This window comes from Papio anubis, chromosome 17 (assembly GCF_008728515.1).
Source record: "Papio anubis isolate 15944 chromosome 17, Panubis1.0, whole genome shotgun sequence".
Lineage (NCBI taxonomy): Eukaryota > Metazoa > Chordata > Mammalia > Primates > Cercopithecidae > Papio > Papio anubis.
The window spans coordinates 19,772,199-19,792,169 of NC_044992.1; the positions used below are offsets into that span (position 1 = coordinate 19,772,199).

At 51.1% G+C, this 19,971-nt stretch overlaps 1 protein-coding gene across 1 annotated transcript in view; it reads right to left on the bottom strand.

Moving 5' to 3' along the window:
* NATD1 (N-acetyltransferase domain containing 1) overlaps positions 1-14,511 on the bottom strand; it is a 39,896-nt gene extending 25,385 nt beyond the window's left edge. Inside the window, exons 1-2 of the mRNA XM_003912470.5 lie at positions 14,307-14,511; positions 13,993-14,095 (exon numbers count right to left, since the gene is read on the bottom strand). Coding sequence (XP_003912519.2) covers positions 13,993-14,095; positions 14,307-14,511 — 308 coding nt within the window. The remainder of the gene's footprint in view (positions 1-13,992; positions 14,096-14,306) is intronic.
* Positions 14,512-19,971: the final 5,460 nt, after the last annotated feature.

The following is a 19,971-nucleotide window of genomic DNA, read 5'->3' on the forward strand; positions in this document are numbered from 1 at the left end:
CTGTCTCCAGGAGTGCGCAGTCTCTTCGGGGCTCCCCAGGGGCTCCCTGGACATTTGTAGATTTTCTTTCTTTTTTTTTTTTTTTTTTGAGACGGAGTCTCGCTCTGTCGCCCAGGCTGGAGTGCAGTGGCCGGATCTCAGCTCACTGCAAGCTCCGCCTCCCGGGTTCACGCCGTTCTCCTGCCTCAGCCTCCCGAGTAGCTGGGACTACAGGCGCCCGCCACCTCGCCCGGCTAAGTTTTTGTATTTTTAGTAGAGACGGGGTTTCACTGTGTTAGCCAGGATGGTCTCGATCTCCTGACCTCGTGATCTGCCCGTCTCGGCCTCCCAAAGTGCTGGGATTACAGGCTTGAGCCACCGCGCCCGGCCCATTTGTAGATTTTCTGATCTCCACTGTGGGGCCAGGGAACCGATTCCAGGGAGGCAGCTTCAGAATCCTAACAGCCAACAGCAGCCTGAGGACCTCCGCATGTGCAGGCAGCTCCTGGGCTTGGCCCAGATCCTACTGCCCGCTTGCAGAAGAGAGAGGAGCACCAACAAAAGTTTGGTGACAGATCGGTCTGGGATGAGACGCTGAATCTGTCTTCAGAGCCTCTAGCTCTGCTCCCCATCTGTGAACCAGAGGTAAGAAGTGTGAATTACTTCATCCAGTATCAAAGTGTCTTGGTGTTGGAGGCTGACACCTGAGCAGGCCTGGTTCCATCCTGGCCCTGCTGTGTGGCCTGATGCCAGTCACAGGCCTTCCACAGGGCTCCTGCAGCCCTGATTCTCTGTGCTCCTGAGCTGCCCGCCCCGGGAATCCTGGCTCTGCTGCTAGGGCAGAATAGTGTGGGCAAGACATGTGGGACATGTGCCGGTCACCAGCCCAAGCTTCTTCCCAGTGAGTCTACCTCCTTCCCTTGCCCAGACCCCAGTGTCCTGACACCTGCAGACAGAGCCTTTGCATTTTTTTTCATACCTTTACTGTTTTTCTTTTCTTTCTTTCCTTCCTTCCTTCCTTCCTTCCTTCCTTCCTTCCTTTCTTTCCTTCCTTCCTCTCTCTTTCTTTCTTTCTTTTTTTTTCTTTCTTCCCTTCCTTCCTTCTTTTCTTTTCTTCTCTTCTCTTCTCTTCTTTTCTCTTCTCTTTCTTTCTTTCTTTTTTTTTTTAGACAGAGTCTTGCTCTTGTCGCCCAGGATGGAGTACAGTGGCACGATCTCAGCTCACTGCAACCTCCGCCTTCCAGGTTCAAACGATTCTCCTGCCTCAGCTTCCTGAGTAGCTGGGATTACAGGCACGCACCACCACACCCAGCTAATTTTTGTATTTTTAGTAGAGACGGGGTTTCACCATGTTGGCCAGGCTGGTCTCAAACTCCTGACCTCAAGTGATCCACCTGCCTCAGCCTCACAAAGTGCTGGGATTACAGGCATGAGCCACCATGCCTTTACTGTTTTTTCTTTCCTGATTAGAAGCATGAGGAGTGCTCATTTACAATTTTTGGAACACACAGAAGAATATCAAGAAGGTAAAAGTCATAAATTCACCACCGTTCAGTTTGGCCACATGCCCTCAGACATCTTCCTGATGCTGTAACCATCCATTCATGTACTCATTCACTCATTCATTCACTTGCTCACTCACACTGTGCTTATTGAGCAGTTGAGGTATGTTCTGGATTCTGGGAACACAGCAGTGAACAGACAGACAAAGCCCTGCTCACATGGAGCTGTTTATATGCAAATAGAACGTTTTCCAACAAGGGTGGATGCAGTGGCTCACGCCTGAAATCCCAGCACTTTGGGGGGCCAAGGTAGGTGGATTGCTTGAGTCCGGCAGTTCAAGACCAGCCTGGGCAACATGGTGAAATCTTGTCTCTACCAAAAATACAAAAATTAGCCAAGCGTGGTGGCGTGCACCAGCTTCTTGGGAGGCTGAAGTGGGAAGATCGATTTAGCCCCGGAGGCAGGGGTTGCAGTGAGCCCAGATCGCACCACTGTACTCCAGCCTGGGAGAACAGAGCGAGACCTTATCTCAAAAAAATAAATAAATAAATAAAAAAGTTTTCCAACAAAATTGTAATCAAATCAGAGTCTCTGTTTTATAGCTTTTTTTTTTTTTTCAATTTAACAATATGCTGTGATCATTTTCCTTTGTTAATATATAGGAAACCACAGAATTATTCTGTAAGAATGGTTTTTAGGCTGAGTGGGCTGGCTCACACCTGTAATCCCAGCATTTCCTGCCGTGGCAGGAGGATCACTTGAGGCCAGCCTGGGAAACATCTCTTTAAAAAAAAAAAAAAAAAGAATATATTAAAAGACAATTTTGATTAGGTAATATATTCATGTTTCAGAAACTAAAATGAAGTGTATGTGGGTACTGAGAAAGTGGTTACCACTGGCTTTTTCTGCCATCTGCCTTCTGCCCAGAGCGCCTCCACTTCACACAGGGAAGCATTTTTACTTGTTTCTCATGAATTCTTCAGTGTTTTCCACACATAAATACAAGTAAATACAAATATATATTCTTTCCCCCTACTTTTAACCCACACGTTGGCATGTCACTTAGCAGTCTCTCCCTATAGCACAGCGGTCCACGGAGTGGAGGGACATGGCGCTCGCAGCTGGAAGACCCTGACCATTCTCCTGGATACAGCAGTCCTTTATCGATGGCTATCTGGGTCATTTCAAAATACATCATCTTTGTCTCAGTTGTTGATTCTTTCATCTCGGGGATATGATCATGATCTATCCAGCTCCCACTTTTTGGGATTTAGGTCATTTCCAGTGTTTCACTGCATTGCGATGGATGAGTGTGTTAGTACTGGTTTCCGCCCACCCACCTGATTGTCTTCTCAGGAAAATGACACCCCAGGGCTCCTCCCAGGCCAGGTGCTATGCTAAGTGCTTCCTGGGCATTTTCTCATCCAGTCCTCACACCCACCCTGGGAAGCAGGAGTCGCACTCATGAAGGGACTGGGCTCTGAGGAGCCTTAGAACTTCCCAAAAGTATCCTTGGTGGTAGCTCATGGAATTTGGATCTGAACCCCAGTGAGGGTAAGTCTGGAGGCTGATCTCCTGAGCAGAGAATAAGTGGCTACAAAGTCAGTGCATTGTGAAGCCACTGGCACTGACGGGCAGTTGCCTACCCAGGATGAGGTGGTCCCCCACCCTCAAGAGACCTGAGGCCCTTAAAGATGATCTGGAATTGGCCGGGTGCAGTGGTTCATGCCTGTAATCTCAGCACTTTGAGAGGCCGAGGTGGGCGGATCCCCTGAGGTCAGGAGTTCAAGACCAGCCCGGCCAACATCGTGAACCCGCGTCTCTACTAAAAAATACATTAGCCGGGCGTGGTGGTGCGTGCCTGTAATGTCAGCTGCTAGGGAGGCTGAGGCAGGAGAATCGCGGAGGTTGCAGTGAGCCGAGATGCGCCATTGCACTCCAGCCTGGGCAAAAAGAGCGAAACTCCGTCTCAAAAATAAATACATAAATAAAATAAAAAACATTATGTGGAATTAATTGAGGGTAAAAAATTCCATGGTGTAGGACCCAGGCAGGTTACAGGATTGCAAGAGATGGCTGGGTGTCAGACAGGAGAGAGCAGTGTGGAGTGTGGCAAAGTGGGACCACCTGGTCTGTCCCGGGGGCAGCTTCTGCTCCTTCCAGCAAGTTGTTCCACGAGGGATCCCTGGGCTAAGTCTTCTGGTTTTCAGTAGGAGCTGGAAATTAAATAAGAATGTGAGACTTCTTGATGTTTAAATGGCAATTCAGTTTGGCTGAGTGTGATGGCTCGTGCCTATAATCCCAGCACTTTGGGAGGGCAAGGTGGGCGGATCTCTTGAGCTCAGGAGTTCGAGACCAGTCTGGGCAACAGAGTGAGGCCCCGCCTATACAAAAAATACAAAAATTAGCTGGGATGGGAAGCCAAGGCGAGAAGATCATTTGAGCTCGGGTGACTGAGATTGCAGTGAGCAGATTGAGTCTTTGCATTCCAGCCTGGGCAACAGAGTGAGACACTGTCTCAAAAATAAACAGGCTGGGCGAGGTGGCTCACACCTATAATCCCAGCACTTTGGGAGCCTGAGGTGGAGGGGATCACTTGAGGCCGGGAGTTTGAGACCAACCTGGCCAAACCATGGCAAAACCCCGTCTCTACTAAAAGTACAAAAAATAGCTGGGCGTGATGGCACATGCCTGTAGTCCCAGCTATTCAGGAGGCTGAGCACAAGAATCGCTTAAACCCGGGAGGCGTAGGTTGCACTGAGCAGAGATGGCACCACTCCACTCTAGCCTGGGTGACAGAGGCCGGGTGCGGTGGCTCATGCCTGTAATCCCAGCACTTTGGGAGGCTGAGGAGGGTGGATCACAAGGTCAGGAATTCGAGACCAGCTTGGCCAATATGGTGAAACTTCGTCTCTACTAAAAATGCAAAAATTAGCTGGGCGTAGTGGCAGTCGCCTGTAGTCCCTGCTACTCAGGAGGCTGAGGCAGGAGAATCGCTTGAACCTGGGAGGAGAAGGTTTCAGTGAGCCAAGATCGCACCACTGCACTCCAGTCTGGGTGACAGAGTGAGACTCCGTCTCCAAAAACAAAAAAAAAATTGCTCACTCCAAAAGAGATAAAACTAAATGTAACATCTGAATTTTGGTTAGCTCCTAGTTTGAAACAAAAAGTCCAGCCATAAAAGACATTTTGGGGACAACTAAGTAGTTTGAATGTGGACTGTGTATTAGATGTCTGTGGAATTATAGCGTTTTTTGCAGTGAGGTAAGCATATCATGGTCTTGTAGAATGGCCGCCTTCTCAGGGGGTGCCTACTGACAGACTAGGAGCAAAAGGTCACAAAGTCAACAACTTACTTTCTTTTTTTCTTTTAAATGGTTTGTAGATAAAGATCGAGGAGTCAGGGAGGCCTAGTTATGTTGCCCATGCTGGTTTTGAACTTCTGGCCTCAAGCGATCCTCCTGCCTTGGCCTCCTAAAGCATTGGGATTATAGGCGTGAACTACTGCTTCTGGCCAGTAACTTACTTTCAAATGATTCAGGGCTGGGTGTGGTGGCTCACACCTGTAATTCCAGCACTTTGGGAGGTTCGCGGATCACGAGGTCAGGAGATTGAGACCATCCTGGCTAACATGGTGAAACCCCGTCTTTACTAAAAATACAAAAAATTAGCCAGGCGTGGTGGCGGACGCCTGTAGTCCCAGCTACTCGGGAGGCTGAAGCAGGAGAATGGCGTGGGAGGTGGAGCTTGCAGTGAGCCAATATCCTGCCACTGCACTCCAGCCTGGGCGATAGTGCAAGACTCTGTCTCAAAAAAAAAAAAAAAAAAAAGATTCAGAAAACAGCACATAGCTGTGTGTAGAGGGGGGAGTGTGCACGTGGGCAGAGTATCAGCACCGGGCAGGTCGCACCAGATGGTGGCTGTGGATTCTGCTCTTGACTTACTGTGTGCTTAAATTTTACATAAGTAAAAATTCAGAGGAAAAGGGGGAAAAAGTGACCACAGGGGTGAAACAAAACATATGGGTGCTAGAAATGGTCCCTGGTTTGTGACATGTCATTCAGCCCAATCCTCCCCCAGTGCAGGATGGGAAAACTGAAGCCCAGAGAGGCGGAGGGAGGGTCTCTTCTCAGAGCTGACTTCCCTCCCTAATTCTGTTTTCCTCATGCCGCGTGCAAGCAGGTGTTTGGGCAGGAGAGGCTGAGTTGGCACTTCCTGTCCCTTTGTCTTTTGTCTTCCTGCCAGAGCTCTGTAAGGGTGGTTCTGTTGCAGCCCATTTCACAGAGGTGGAAGCTGAGGGCCTGAGAACAGAAGTTACTTGCCTGAGCCACACATTGAGTTGGGGTGGGAAGCTGGTCCCCAGGCCTCCACTTTCCTCTGATCCCTAGATCAAGGGCAATGGCTTTGGATTAGCAGGCCCGGCCCGGCGCCTAGTTTTGCTGTGTGACCTTGGGGGATTCGTCTGACCTCTCTGTGCTGCTCCAGGGGTGAGGAGTTAATGAGGAGACCCATGAGAAGGCTCCTACCTTGCTGCCCTGCACACGGTCAGTTATGTCACATGTTCCTCTGTCCCTGCAGTCCCTGGAGTCTCAGAATCTCCAGGGATTGCCATGGCCCCGCCCCGCCTTGCTGCTATTTCCCTCTAGCCTGCTTATAGGTTTTGCATGTCTCCTCCTGTCGGGGTTTGCCACTAGCCAGGCTTTGGCCCTGAGGAATGGCATGAACTAGTGGAATTTCAGGCAGCAAGAGGCAGAGCGACTGAGGAGATTATGGGACATTCTCACCCCTTATCTGGAATGTCCTTTTTCTCACACTCCTTTTGGCAAACTCCTATTCATCCTCTGAAGCCCAGGTTAAATATCCTCACTTTGAGAAGCTTTTCCCCGTCCTCAGCCCAGGTCGGGTCAGGCACCAGCCGGTGGCTCCTGCAGTCCCTCTGAGTGTCACCATTATGGGGGTGTGGGTTTTCCTGCTCCATCGCCTGAGAGGGCCTGGGTTTTGCTCGTCCCCCTACCCATTTTAAAGAATGAGAAACTGGGACCAGCCTGTAGTCATACAGCAAATGCAGGGCAGAGTCCTGGGGGTGAGAATGCGGGCAAATCCCGGTCTCACCACAGACTCTCTCTCTGCTTGACCTTGGGCCCATCATGTCACCCCCAAGCCTCAGTTTCCTTATGTGTAACATGGCAGTAATGGCCCCAAATGCTCACCGTTTCTCTCCTTCATTGAAAGGGCTTCTCTGTTCCTCTCTCAGCTTTAACGAAGGATAATTTACATATAATAAAATGCAGCCATTTAAGTGCATGGTTTGATGATGTTTGACAAATGTATACAGTTGTGTAATCGCCACTGCAACCATCATACACAACATTTCGTTTATTCCCACATTTCCCTGGGGCCCCTTTGCAGTTGGTCCCCTCCCCACCCCGGTCCCTTGCCACTACTGATGGCTCTGTGCCACTGTGGTTTTGCTTTTTCCAGAATGTGCTGTGAATGGAATCATATTGTAGGCAGCCTTTTGAATCTGGCTTTTCTTTCGGCGGAATGCATCTGAGCTCCATCTGCGCTGTGGCATGTTTTGGGAGTGTATTCCTTTCCTGTCACTGAGTAGTATTGCATGATGGATATATACCATGTTTTGTTTATCCCTTTCCAAGTTCATAGACAGCTGAGTTCTTCCTAGGTTTTATCTATAGTGGAAAAAGCTGTTACTGACATTTGTGTTCAGGTTTGTGTGTGTGTAAACAGTTATTTCTCTTGGGAGTGAAATAGCTGAGTCCTAAGTAGGTATATTTAACTTTGTAAGAAATTGTCAAGCTATTTTCCAAAGTGATCCTACCATTTCACATTCCTGCAGCAATGTATGAGAGTTCTGGTTCTGCACATCTTCACCAATACTTGGAATTATCTTTTTTTATTTTTTATTTTTATTTTGAGACGGAGTCTCACTCTGTCACCCAGGCTGGAGTACAATGGCGTGATCTCAGCTCACTGCAACCTCTGCCTCCTGGGTTCAAGCGATTCTAGCAATTCTCCTGCCTCAGCCTCCTGAGTAGCTGGGATTACAAGTGCACCCCTACGCCTGGCTAATTTTTGCGTTTTTAGTAGAGATGGGGTTTCACCATGTTGGTCAGGCTGGTCTCAATCTCCTGAGCTCGTGATCCACCCACCTCAGCCTCCCAAAGTGCTGGGATTACAGGCGTGAGCCACCACGCCCGTCCTGGAATTATCTTTTTATTATTATTATTTTTTTACACTTTATTTATTTTTGAGAGAGGGTCTTGCTCTGTCACTCAGGCTGGAGGGTAGTGGCACAATCATGGCTCACTGCAGCCTCAAACTCCCAGGCTCAAGTGATCCTCCTGCGTCAGCCTCTCGAATAGCTGGGACCACAGGTGGGTGCCACCACACCCAGCTAATTTGTTCTTTCTTTCTTTCTTTTTTTTCTTTTTTTGAGATGAAATCTTGCCCTGTCACCCAGGCTGGAGTACAATGGTGCGATCTTGGCTCATTGCAATCTCCGCCTCCCAGGTTCAAGTGATTCTCCTGCCTCAGCCTCTGAGTAGCTGGGATTACAGGCACCTGCCATCATGCCCTGCTAATTTTTGTATTTTTCAGTAGAGATGGGGTTTCACCATGTTGGCCAGGCTAGTCTCAAACTCCTGACCTCAGGTGATCCGCCCACCTCGGCCTCCCAAAGTGCTGGGATTACAGGCGTGAGCCACCGCGCCCGGCCTTTACACCCAGTGAATTTTTTATTTTTTGTAGAGATTGGGTCTTGCGATGTTGCTCAGGCTGTGTCAGTCATTTTAATTTTCACCTAATAGGTGTGTAGTGGTTTCTTTGTGGTTTTAACTGCATTCCACTGATGACTCCCAGGGTTGAGTCTCTTTCCAAATAAGTGCATGGAAAAGAGACTCCCCATCCATATGTCTTCCTTGGGGAGGTGTCTGTTCAGATTTTTTTTTTTTTTTTTTTTTTTTTTGAGGCGGAGTCTCACTCCGTCTCCCAGGCTGGAGTGCAGTGGCGCGATCTCGGCTCACTGCAAGCTCCGCCTCCCGGGTTCCCGCCATTCTCCTGCCTCAGCCTCCCGAGTAGCTGGGACTACAGGCGCCGCCACCACGCCCGGCTAATTTTTTTGTATTTTTAGTAGAGACGGGGTTTCATTGTGTTAGCCAGGATGGTCTCGATCTCCTGACCTCGTGATCCGCCCGCCTCGGCCTCCCAAAGTGCTGGGATTACAGGCTTGAGCCACCGCGCCCGGCCAATCTGTTCAGATCTTTAGCACGTTTTTCTTTTTTCTTTTTCTCTCTTTTTTTTTTTTTTTTCAGATGGAGTTTTGCTCTGTCGCCCAGGCTGGAGTGTAGTGGCGTGATCTCGGCTCACTGCAGCCTCTGCCTCCTGGGTTCAAGCGATTCTCCTGCCTCGGCCTCCCGAGTAGCTGAGACTACAGGTGCACACCACCATGCCTGGCTAATTTTTGTATTTTTAGTGGAGACAGGGTTTCACCATGTTGGCCAGGCTGGTCTTGAACTCCTGACCTCATGATCCACCTGCCCTGGCTGCCCAAAGTGCTGGGATTACAGGCGTGAGCCACCATGCCCAGCCATAGCACATTTTTCTTTTTCTTTCTTTCTTTTTTTTTTTTTGGAGACAGAATCTCATTCTGTTGCCCAGGCTGGACTGCAGTGATGCGATCTCGGCGCACTGCAAGCTCCGCCTCCCAGGTTCACACCATTCTCTTGCCTCAGCCTCCTGAGCAGCTGGGACTACAGGTGCCCACCACCACACCCGGCTAATTTTTTGTATTTTTTATTAGAGACAGGGTTTCACCATGCTAGCCAGGGTGGTCTCGATCTCCTGACCTCATGATCTGCCTGCCTCAGCCTCTCAAAGTGCTGGGATTACAGGTGTGAGCCACCACAGCTGGCCCATAGCACATTTTTCATTGTGTTGTTCTCTTACTATTGAGTTGTAGGAGTTGTTTGCATGCTCTGGGTGCAAGCCTTGCATCTAGGAATTATTCTGCCAAGATCTTCTCTCAGGGTTGTTTTGAGCATTGAATGACATCATCAACACACAGTAGTGGGTGCTCTTATTATTATTATGATTATTACTATTATTTATCACTTCATTTTGTCATTGTGGATACGATGATGTGTCTCCCAGCCCAGAACTGCTGGGAGCACCTGCCCACAGAGCTTCTTTGGTGCCCCATACCTACCAGTCGGGTCCCCTCCAGCAGGCCCCCCCGAAGGAGCCCCAGTTTCCACCAGAGCCCTGGGATGTGCTCTGTGTGTTGTTTATTTTTTATTTATTTATTTATTTTTTTTGAGACGGAGTCTCGCTCTGTTGCCCAGGCTGGAGTGCAGTGGCCGGATCTCTGCTCACTGCAAGCTCCGCCTCCCGGGTTCACGCCATTCTCCTGCCTCAGCCTCCCGAGTAGCTGGGACTACAGGCGCCCGCCACCTCGCCAGGCTAGTTTTTTGTATTTTTTAGTAGAGACGGGGTTTCACCGTGTTAGCCAGGATGGTCTCGATCTCCTGGCCTCGTGATCCGCCCGTCTCAGCCTCCCAAAGTGCTGGGATTACAGGCTTGAGCCACCGCGCCCGGCCGTGTGTTGTTTATAACTCTTACTTATCAAAACCAGCCAGCTTACTTAGGCTGCTCGGCTGCACCGCTCATGGGAGGAGAGGCCTGGGAGGTGGCCTCACCCTCCCGGACCTGTGGGAGAGACATCATAGCCCTCCCCATCACCTGGCCTGCACCCACATCCCAGTGTGCTGGGTGTCTGCAGACATCTCCCATTCATTAGAGCCACACCATAGCACCTGGGTCTAGGTTCTGATTCCCATTTGCCAGATGAGACAACAGAGTCTCAAAGAGGCCACGTGGTTGCCGAGAGTCCCACGGCCCAGAAGGTTGGCACTGAGATACGATTGCAGGGTCTCTGGCTCTCACGTCATCACTTGCTCACATTCTCACTCCGCAAACCCTCATCCACCTCTCCTGCTGCCCGCCCAAGTGGGAGAGCAGCCAGAGGCAGGCAGCGACTGTTGGGCACCCAGCAGGTATGAAGCACCACCAGACTGCATAAATGATCTCGCTCCAGTGAGGTGGCTGTTATTGTGTTATTGTCCAGTTTTACAGACCAGGAAACTGAGGCTTAAAGAGACCTAGTGACTCACTCAATAAATTAGTGGCAGAGCAGGATTTGAACCCAGGCACACTGTTTCCTCAGCCAGAGTGGCTGACTGCTGGGCCCAACTGAATCCATGGGCTGTATCCCTTCAGTGGGATGGGCCCCAATCTGGCCCACAGTTCTGGGAGCACACAAACTGTGGGTGTGCTCTCACCAACCATCACAAGGGTCCTCCAGGAGGCCCTGCCATTCCCATTCACCCTTGGAATCCCCTTTCCTTCCCCACTCAAGCTCATGTGGCCCCATCTCTGAACCTTGTTCCGTGCAGGGCTGCTTCCTGCACCAGTGTCCCCACCCAAGCAGCTACTAAGAACCAGAACTCTATCTGGAGGCTCGCAGTAGCCCTTAAGGGAGACTGGCCAAGGCGGCCCAGCCCTTCCAACTGCGGGAGGCCTGGAGGCCTGCAGGTGCCTTTCTCTTGCTCTGGATGACACTAGGAACCCAAAGATACATCTGGCCTGCACCTGCAGGCTCGAGGTCAGTACAGGGTTTGCAGGAACCCAGAGGAGCCAGTGGTAATTCCACCTGGAGCATCAGGGAAGGCTGCTCAGGGGAGGTGGTGCTGGCACGTGGCCTAGAAAGATGACGTGGTCATCAACCTATCGACTCCACATTTCTCCACCGAGCTCTATCTGCCCTTCCCACACCCGCTGCCCTGCCTTGTTTTAACTTTGTGATTGGCAGGCTCCCCAACCCTACTCTGGAAGAGGCTCCAAGCCTCCCCATCACCCTGGCCTCCTCCCTCAGCCTCCTTCTACTGCCCACCTGCCACCACAACCTCAGAATCTTTCCCAGGTCCCGTCCCCTCCCCACTGGAGGAGGAAGCCTCCGCCAGGGGCCCTGCCCTAGGAAACATGCTGACAGACTGTGAAGTGTGGCAGATGGCCCTGTGAATGGTCACGGTTCACGATAAATTCCAGGAGTGTGGAGGTTTTAGAGAATGGCTGCAAATTCTCTGTCATTCCTCCATTGAGAGGCAGGGTCTACGTCTCCTCCCTTATATCTAAATGGGCTACTTCAACCCACAGAGTGAGGCAGAAGTGATGCTGGGAGGCTGTCTATGCTACATCAGGCCATGCAGCTTCGTCTGGTTCTCTTGGGACACTCGTGCTCCATGCCTGTTGCCATGCTATGAGGAAGTCATAGGCAGAGGCTGGGTGGAGGTGCTCCTGTCCGCAGTCAGGCAGGCCCAGAGTCCTCCTGACCCGGGTGAGAAGGAGGTAATATGCAGGTGAAGGAACCTGCACATGAATCCCGCCGAGGCTGGGACCTTATAGCACAGGGACAGGCCATCCCTACTGTGCCAGCTGTTTCATACCCCTGAGTTTAGGGTGGTTTGTGACACAGCAGGAGATAAGCAAAGAGGCAATTTTGTGACTTCCCCCAACCCTGGTCATCATTCCTTTCTCAACACGTATCTGCTGGAACCCATGACGGGATAGGGGTTGTACAGGCAGCTCAAGGTCAAATCCTAGATCCACTGTTTTCCCTGTCCCTGTAAAACAGTGGGGGCAGGATTAGAATCAGGGCACATTTGACAGGACCCCCTGCACTACCCCTAAGCCACTGCACACACCCTAGCCCCTGACAACATTTGAGTCTGGGGTCTCAGGTCACTAGATGGTGACATGTTCCTCCTGGCTCTGGCTTCCCATGAGGACCTCAATTTGGGTAATCCTGGAAGGCTGCATGGAAGAGGCAGGATTTGAGCTGTAAAGAACAGGCAGAGTTGAAATAATTGTGATATTTTGTTTATTTATGTTAAAATGCTATATTAACAATTATATTGATTGTATTAACATTAAAATACTATAAATTTAATATATCCTGAAGATAATACTTTTTGCAGAAATGTTTGACAGAAAAAGTATAAAGAAAAAAACAAAACAATCTTTGTAATTTCAGTGCCCAGAAATCATCATGGCTGATGTGTTGGTGTATTTCCTACATTTCTACCATCCAACTCAGACCAGGCTGCAGCCTTTAGCAAACTTTCCCAGCTCAAGCAGGGCAGAGACCAGCTGGCAGAAGGGAGAGATCCCATCACCAGCAGAAGTGCCCATGTTTGGGCCATGTGGCCTCCAAGGAGGGTGTCAGCTCAGTGCCCTCCGTGCCCAGACAGAACTACTCAGGGTCCCCAGGCCAAGGCTGCTCCTTCTCTGCACTGCACCGACTGCCGCAGAGGCTCTCACAACCGTTCCTCCTGCCTCAAGCCATTCATGTCAGAATCACCTTGGGTAAGGTGGACTCTGCAACCTCAACCTCGACCTCCCGGATTCAAGCATTTCTCCTGCCTCAGCCTCCCGAGTAGCTGGGAGTACAGACTCACGCCACTATGCCCGGCTAATTTTTTTGTATTTTTAGTACAGACTAAAAAATCCATGGGTTTTTGCCATGTTGGTCAGGCTGGTCTCGAACTCCTGACCTCAGGTGATCCGCCTGCCTCGGCCTCCCAAAGTCCTGGGATTACAGGTATGAGCCACTGTGCCCGGCCGACTTGATCTGTTGTATAGGGGCATCCTTGAAGATGGTGCATCCTTCCTGCTGCAGATTATTCTTGGCTCTCAAGTCTCCAAGCACAAACAATAACCTGCAGACTCAGGACAGTGTAAATCTATTCTCAGGAGGGCAAAGAAAGCCACTTCTCTAAGCACGCCGGGGGCATCCTGGCGGCCGGCCCAACAGATGTCTGGATCAGTCTGAATCCTGGGCACCCGGGAGAGGAAATGAATTCCCTTCATCAGCGGCCTCAAGAGCACCCAGCAGCCCTCCTCCACCGGGGACAAATTATTCTCTCCACCCAAGAATGTTTGCAAGCCTTCGGATGGCAGTTTTCCAAGACCAACCACTTGAATGTCCTCTCTACCCTCATACAAGCAAGACCTGTTCCTTGCTGGGAAAGTATGAGGTGTGTGACCGTCTTGAACCTTTAAAGGGCTGAACCCATAGCTGCTGCACCCGGGGGCACAGCTGATGGGAGAGGAGAAGCGGCCTCTTCTCTGCATGGGGATGTGGCGAGCCGCTCAGGGAGAGAAAACAAGGCCTTTACAGCACCGGTTTAACAGCGTCGGCCACGCCGCTCCCCGCACAGATCTGAGGCTTGGCTTCGGGTCCGGCTCCACGCCCGCCCAACGTCCCCACGGTCCGCGGCCCTCTGGAGGCCCGGCCCTGGGGGCTGAGCTCTGACCTGGGACAGGAGGCCACACTCCCAGCCAAGGCCGGAGGGCTCTGCTCGGGGCACGTGCGCTCCCTCCGCCGGCCCTGCGCAGACCCCGGGGCTCCACACCACCCAGCTAGCGGCTGAGAACCTGGAGGCGGCGGCACACTCGCCCTTGCGGCTTGCCCTGCGACCCGCGCGGCCATGTGAGCCAGCGCAGCCAATCAGAGGTTCGCCCTGGACTCCGTCCCGGACTGGGGGGCGTGGCTGGGGGCGTGGCTGGGGGCGTGGCTGGAGCGTGGCTGGAGGGCGTGGCCGGGAGGTACCTGCGGCCTCTCTGCGCTGCCGCCTTTGCTCCTGCGTCTGTGTAGGGGGTTGTGGCCGGCCGGCGAGTCCCCGAGTGACTTAACATTCTCTAAAAATACTCCATTTTTGAACTTCGACGACCTGGGCTGGCCTGCTCACTCTGTGTCCCTTCTCTCCTCTGCTTCTCTGCTCCTTCGGTCTTGTATGCTGGGGACACGTGGGCCTTTCCAGTTCCCCGCAGCCGCCTTTGGTCTGTAGGAAGGCAGTGGCGCAGGGAGCGGTGGGAGCCCGCGGCTGCAGGGCGCAAGGCGGCGACCGCGAAGCGGCCTGCCCCACCCGCCACCCCTACCCGCAGGATGCGCATCGCCGGTGCAGCCCGGGTCCTGACCCCCCGAACAGACCCAATTCCGCCGCGACATGGCAGCTGCACCTCTTCGGCCCTTTGAGCTCTTCCCTCCTTATTTCTCAGTTGCATTCTACACTGAGATTCTTTTATTTCTTTGCGATTTTAGACAGTATCCGCCGGCTCTCTACCATGGACACTCAGTGAGGATTTGGTTCTCTTAGGTATGAGCCCTGTGCTTCGCCTCCTGTGAGCTCCAAGTCTCATTTCATCAGTTTTGCAATGCATCAGTATTTGGTGTTTACACTATTATGGTTATGTAAATATTGTTCCCAGCTGAGCTGTGCAGTACATTGTGACAACGTTTTCTATTTTGTGTTGTTTGTTTTCCTGGGAATTCATAATAGCCTGTTTTCTTCTTGCATCAAGCTGGACACTCAGTGGATCCTTTCAAATCTGGAGACATGACCTTCGGTTCTGGGAAGCTGGAAGGCACAAGTGCTGTTTTCACAAGCTCTCAACTCATCTTGTTTCCGTCCCCACCTGCCCCTCCACTTCCAGAGGGACCTTGTGACTCCCAGGCTGTGTTTCTGGGGGGCCTCTGGCCTTGAGTGGTCCCCTCGACATGCAGAATTTGGTTGCAGCTTCCTCCACTCTGCCTAGGTGATTACTATTAATTTTCCAGCTTCGAAAATTCTGTAGGCTGGACGCGGTGGTTCGCGTCTGTAATCCCAGTACTTTGGGAGGCTGAGTCAGGAAGATCACTCGAGTCCAGGAATTCAAGACCAGCCTGGGCAACGTGGCAAGACCCTGTCTCTACAAAAAGGTTTAAAATTAGTGGCACGTGGTGGTGCACGCTTGTGGGCCCAGCCACTCTGGAGCTTGAAGCGGGAGGATCACTTGAGTCCAGGAGGCGATTACGCCACTGCAATCCAATCTGGGTGCCAGCGAGAGACCCTGTCTCAAAAAAAAAAAAAAAAAAAAGTTCTGTCAACTTTTTGTCCTTATCATTGACTTTCTTTATAAGTTTGCGACTTAAACATTTTTCCTTATATTGTCATCTTAGTGGGATTTGGAGAGGGAAAGGAGAAACATATCCTTATTCGTTCCATGTTAGCTAGAAGTCCCTCTCACTCTCTGAGCACCTGCTATGTGCCACAGCCTATTTTAAGCCAGCCCTCATCCCCAGTTTCACATAGCTCTTTCTGTCACCCAGGCCTGAGCAGAGAAGACACCTCCTCCAGGAAGGTCTCTCTGACTACCCAGTGCTTCTCTGCAACCTCACTCAGCTCGACTTTGGTTCCTACCCTTACTGCTATTTGAAATTATAGATTACGTGCATCCGTGCTGAATTTACCTTGTTTCTCAAGCTCCTCCAGAAGGCTTGCCTCATAAAGGCAGGAGGTTTTCACTGCCCCGTGAAGGCAGGGACCTGTCTGTCTTGCTTTTCACTGTATCCTCAGTGCTTCCCGTAGTGTCAGGCAAAACCGGATGCTGAGGAAGCACAGGGAATGGACGGATGGGTTTGAGCGTGACACCACTTCAGGATTGCTTAAGAAAAAGCTAATAAGGGTCCAAGCTTACTGGGAATGAAAGACCCTGCCATGAAAGGGTGAGACACTCATCGTGGGAGGGACATAAGCCCAGGCTCGGATGGCCAAAAAGGGACAGAGGCATTGATGGGAACGGACAGGGTGACCTCCAAGGCCCGGCTGAGACAAATCATTGGCTGAAGGTTACTTGGCTACTTCCTGGCTTAGATTAGAGCACAGCCCTTTGAAGGCAGATATGCTGGACGCACCTGTGTGGTGGAGTCAGCCCCACTGAGACGCTTCTACCTCTCTGCTCCCTGGTTGTGTGATCTTGCGGGCAAGTTGCTTCATCTCCATGTCTACAGTACTTCTCACTCATCATGGGGCAATAAGAACAGCCCTGTGGTCTTGGCATCTAGATATGAAGCACAGGCTTGAACTAAAAAGCCTGACACACAGTAGGCTGTTATGGTGATGGCCTGGGTTACAAATCTGGTGTCATCCTTCCTGGTGGTGGGACCTGGGCAAGCTGCTTGAAGCCTTGGGCCTCTGTTTCTTCATCTGTAAGATGAAGGTCTAACCACACCCACTTCCCTGGAGTGTGTGTCAAGTCACGAGGCCTGGCATGCAACAGGTGCCACTAAATGTCCCCTTGACTGCCCCCTGCCTGCTGGGCAGGAAGTGCTATGTTTGAGAACCCTGGGCAGGGAGGCACCATGTTGAGGCTCCTTGGACCCCCAGATTGGTGTTGGGGGCAGTCACGGGGTTGTCCGTGCAACCCTGCAGGGAACCGGGCAGGCCAGACTCAACTGCTCTGTTACAAGCAGAGTTGGCGGCTTTCCAGAAAGCAGTGACGGGAGCTCAAGGGGAGTTTGTGTTGCTCAGAAGCAGGGTGTTGCAAAACATTTTAATGGAAGTGTGGGCAGGAAAAGGCAGGGAAAACTGCCTCCATCTGACAGAACAGATTTCAAACAATAGCTCTGCCATGACCAGCTGTCTTGGATGCTTCTAGGCACCTCTCTGAGCCTCGATTTTCTCATCCGTTTAGTGGAGATGATGATAATCGTAGACACCTTCTTGGGACATTGAAAACTTTCCTCCACTCTGCAAGTATTCACTGAGCACCTACTGTGTGCCAGGGACACTGCAGTGACCAAAGCAAAGGCACTGCCCCCATGCAGCTTGCATCACAGTGAGTCCACAAGATGCTGTGCTTGGAGGGACTAGCACAGAGTAGGAGCTGTAAAAATGGGACTTGCTGTTTTGCTAGTGGAGCCAGTCACTTGTGTGAATTCATCTTTTGATATTTGAGAGTGAGGATGATTTAAATAAAGCAGATGAGCGTCTGTTGAGGTTTCCTTCTCTATATTTCGACTTCAGAACCGGCCCCTGAGTAAAAGGTGCTCAGGAACCACATATTGCTGCCTCCATGCTTCTCACGTTTTCACTTTTCCACCACCTCCAGCATGGCCCGATGCTGTTCTGGGGAGAACCAGTCGCAGGCCCTGTTTTCAAGCAGCGGGAGTCCGATGGGAGAGGCAGACAGGGGCGCAGCTACTGACAGGGCAGGTGAGCCATAGTGAGAGGCGCTGGGGCAGGGGCCCTGGGCAGAGCAGTGTCAGGCAGGGCCTCCTGTCCCGTCTTCAGAATTGGGCCTCGAAGGAGTGGAGGGAATGTGTCAGGTGGGAAGGCAGGGAAGGGCATTCCTGGCCGAGGGAACAGCCTTTGCAAAGAAGGGTTCAAGGAGGAAAGCTTGAATTGGGAGTGACTGGACTGAGGGATGTCTGGAGAAGTCACCAGGGGTTGGAGTGTTGGAAGGTCCCCATCTACGGAGCCAGGGCAGGATTTAGAACTTGGCCAGCCGTGTTTGGGAAGGCTGTGGCTGCAGTGTGGAAGGCCTGGGGGCAGGAAGCAGAGAGAAGAGTGGGCTGGATGGCGGTCAAAGCAGTGAGGGCAGTGGATTCTGAGCTCCTGGGCACGCTAGAGCACTGCCGTGCCCTGGTCACCAGAGGGCGCTGTGGGGCAGCAAGCAGTGGAGGCCCCAGCTGGTGGCAAGGCCATGCATATACTATGTGCACCGCTGTGCTTGTGGGTTGTGTCTGTGGACGTGCCCATGTGGTGCCTCCACATGCACATACACACTTGTGCACCCCCTTGTGTTCATGTGTGTGTGCGTGTGTATTTGGGGTGTGTGGACTAGCACAGGTATGAAGGGGCGCGTGGGAGTGAGCACGTCCAAGGGGTGTATATAGGTGAGAACAGGGGCCCCTCAGCTCCCACCACCCAGCCACATCGGTCTCCTTGTTACTCACCTACAAGCCATCCACCTCAGGGCGCTTGCACAGCTGTTCCCTCTGCCTGGAATGCTTCTCCCCCACATATCCTTGTGGGACCTTCCCTTACGTCATTTGGCTTATGTCCTTTGGTCTCTGCTTATATGGCACCTTCCAGGCAGGCTTTTCCTGACCTCCCTCCTTAAAATTATAGCCCCCATGTCCAGACACACACCCTGTCCCCTACCCTACTTTTCCCCATAGCATTTGTCTTTTTTTTTTTTTTTTTTTTTTGAGACAGGGTCTTGCTGTCTGCCAGGCTGGAGTGCAGTGGCATATCCTTGGCTCACTGCAGCCTTAACCTCCTGGGTTCAAGTGATCCTCCCACCTCAGCCTCCCGAGTAACTGGTGCATACCACTATGCCCAGCCAACTTTTTTTTTTCTTTTTGTAGAGACGAGGTTTTGCCATGTTGCCCAGGCTGGTCTCAAACTACTGGGCTCAAACGTTCCACCTGCCTTGGCCTCCTAAAGTGCTGGGACTATAGGTGTGAGCCACCATGCCTGGCCTGTCATAATTTGACTTAGGCATTTTGCTTGTCTGGCTCACACACCAGGGCGTACCTCCCCAGGGAGCTGTGTCCATCTTGTTCAATGTTGTGTTCTCAGTGCCGGTCACATAAGTAAGTGCTCAACGAATACCTGTTGAATGAATGAAGGAGCTGCCCACAACCTGGGCTTGGGTCAGCCTCTCTCTCTTTCTCTCTTTTTTTCCCATCATCAATATTTATTGAGCATTTACAGTGTACTAGGCACAACAGAACATACGGAAAACATTGTCCCTGCTCTTGAGGAGCTTACATTCTAAAAGAAAAAATACAGCTCTTTTAAAATGGCATTTTTGTTTGGTATTTTCTGCAAAGCACCAAGGAAATATTTTGTAAAGTGAGCTTTGGGTATAACTTAGCCCCATCATTATTTAGAGAATAGAGGAAGAAGAAAGAGGAAGGATTTTAAAGGCAGACAATGACAGACCATTCAGGATAGGTAGGGTTTTAAAGGGAGATAAACACAATGTCATCAACTAAGGAGAGATTTGCTGCAGTAAATACGATAAGGGAAATAGTCTGTGGGGTGCAAGCAAAGGAAGCAGGGTGTCGTAGACATTGAGTGGAGCCAGAAAGATCATGCGGCCTTTTTCCAAGTACGTGGCCACCAAGTAGGAATGGTTGGTGACAAGACAGAAGGCTAAAAAAGGAAGGTAATCTCATGCACCTGACAAATAGAAAGACTAAAGGATCAAAATCGAAAGCAGGCTCTAAGAGTATCAAGAAATTCTTAAAAACCCAAAAGTGATTTGGAAGCACAAAACTTATAGGTAATGCTATTGAGTCAGCCTCTTTCTACAGCCTTCTGTCACCCCAGGTCCTGCCCACCTCAGATCATGCTTGCATCCTGACTTTGGCCACAATCTTTCCCATCCAGAGACTGAGTTTCCTGCATCCGCAGAAAGCGGGTTTGGGACTTTTCTCCTAGGAGTCAAGGTAAGAGGCAGCCTCTTGTGACCCACGTCAAACATTTCTTCTGATTTCTGCGTGGTCATGGAGTTCCTCAGCCTTACTGTGCCACTTACAGACAGAAAGAAATCAAGAGATGTCACTATAGCAAGCCAGCAAGA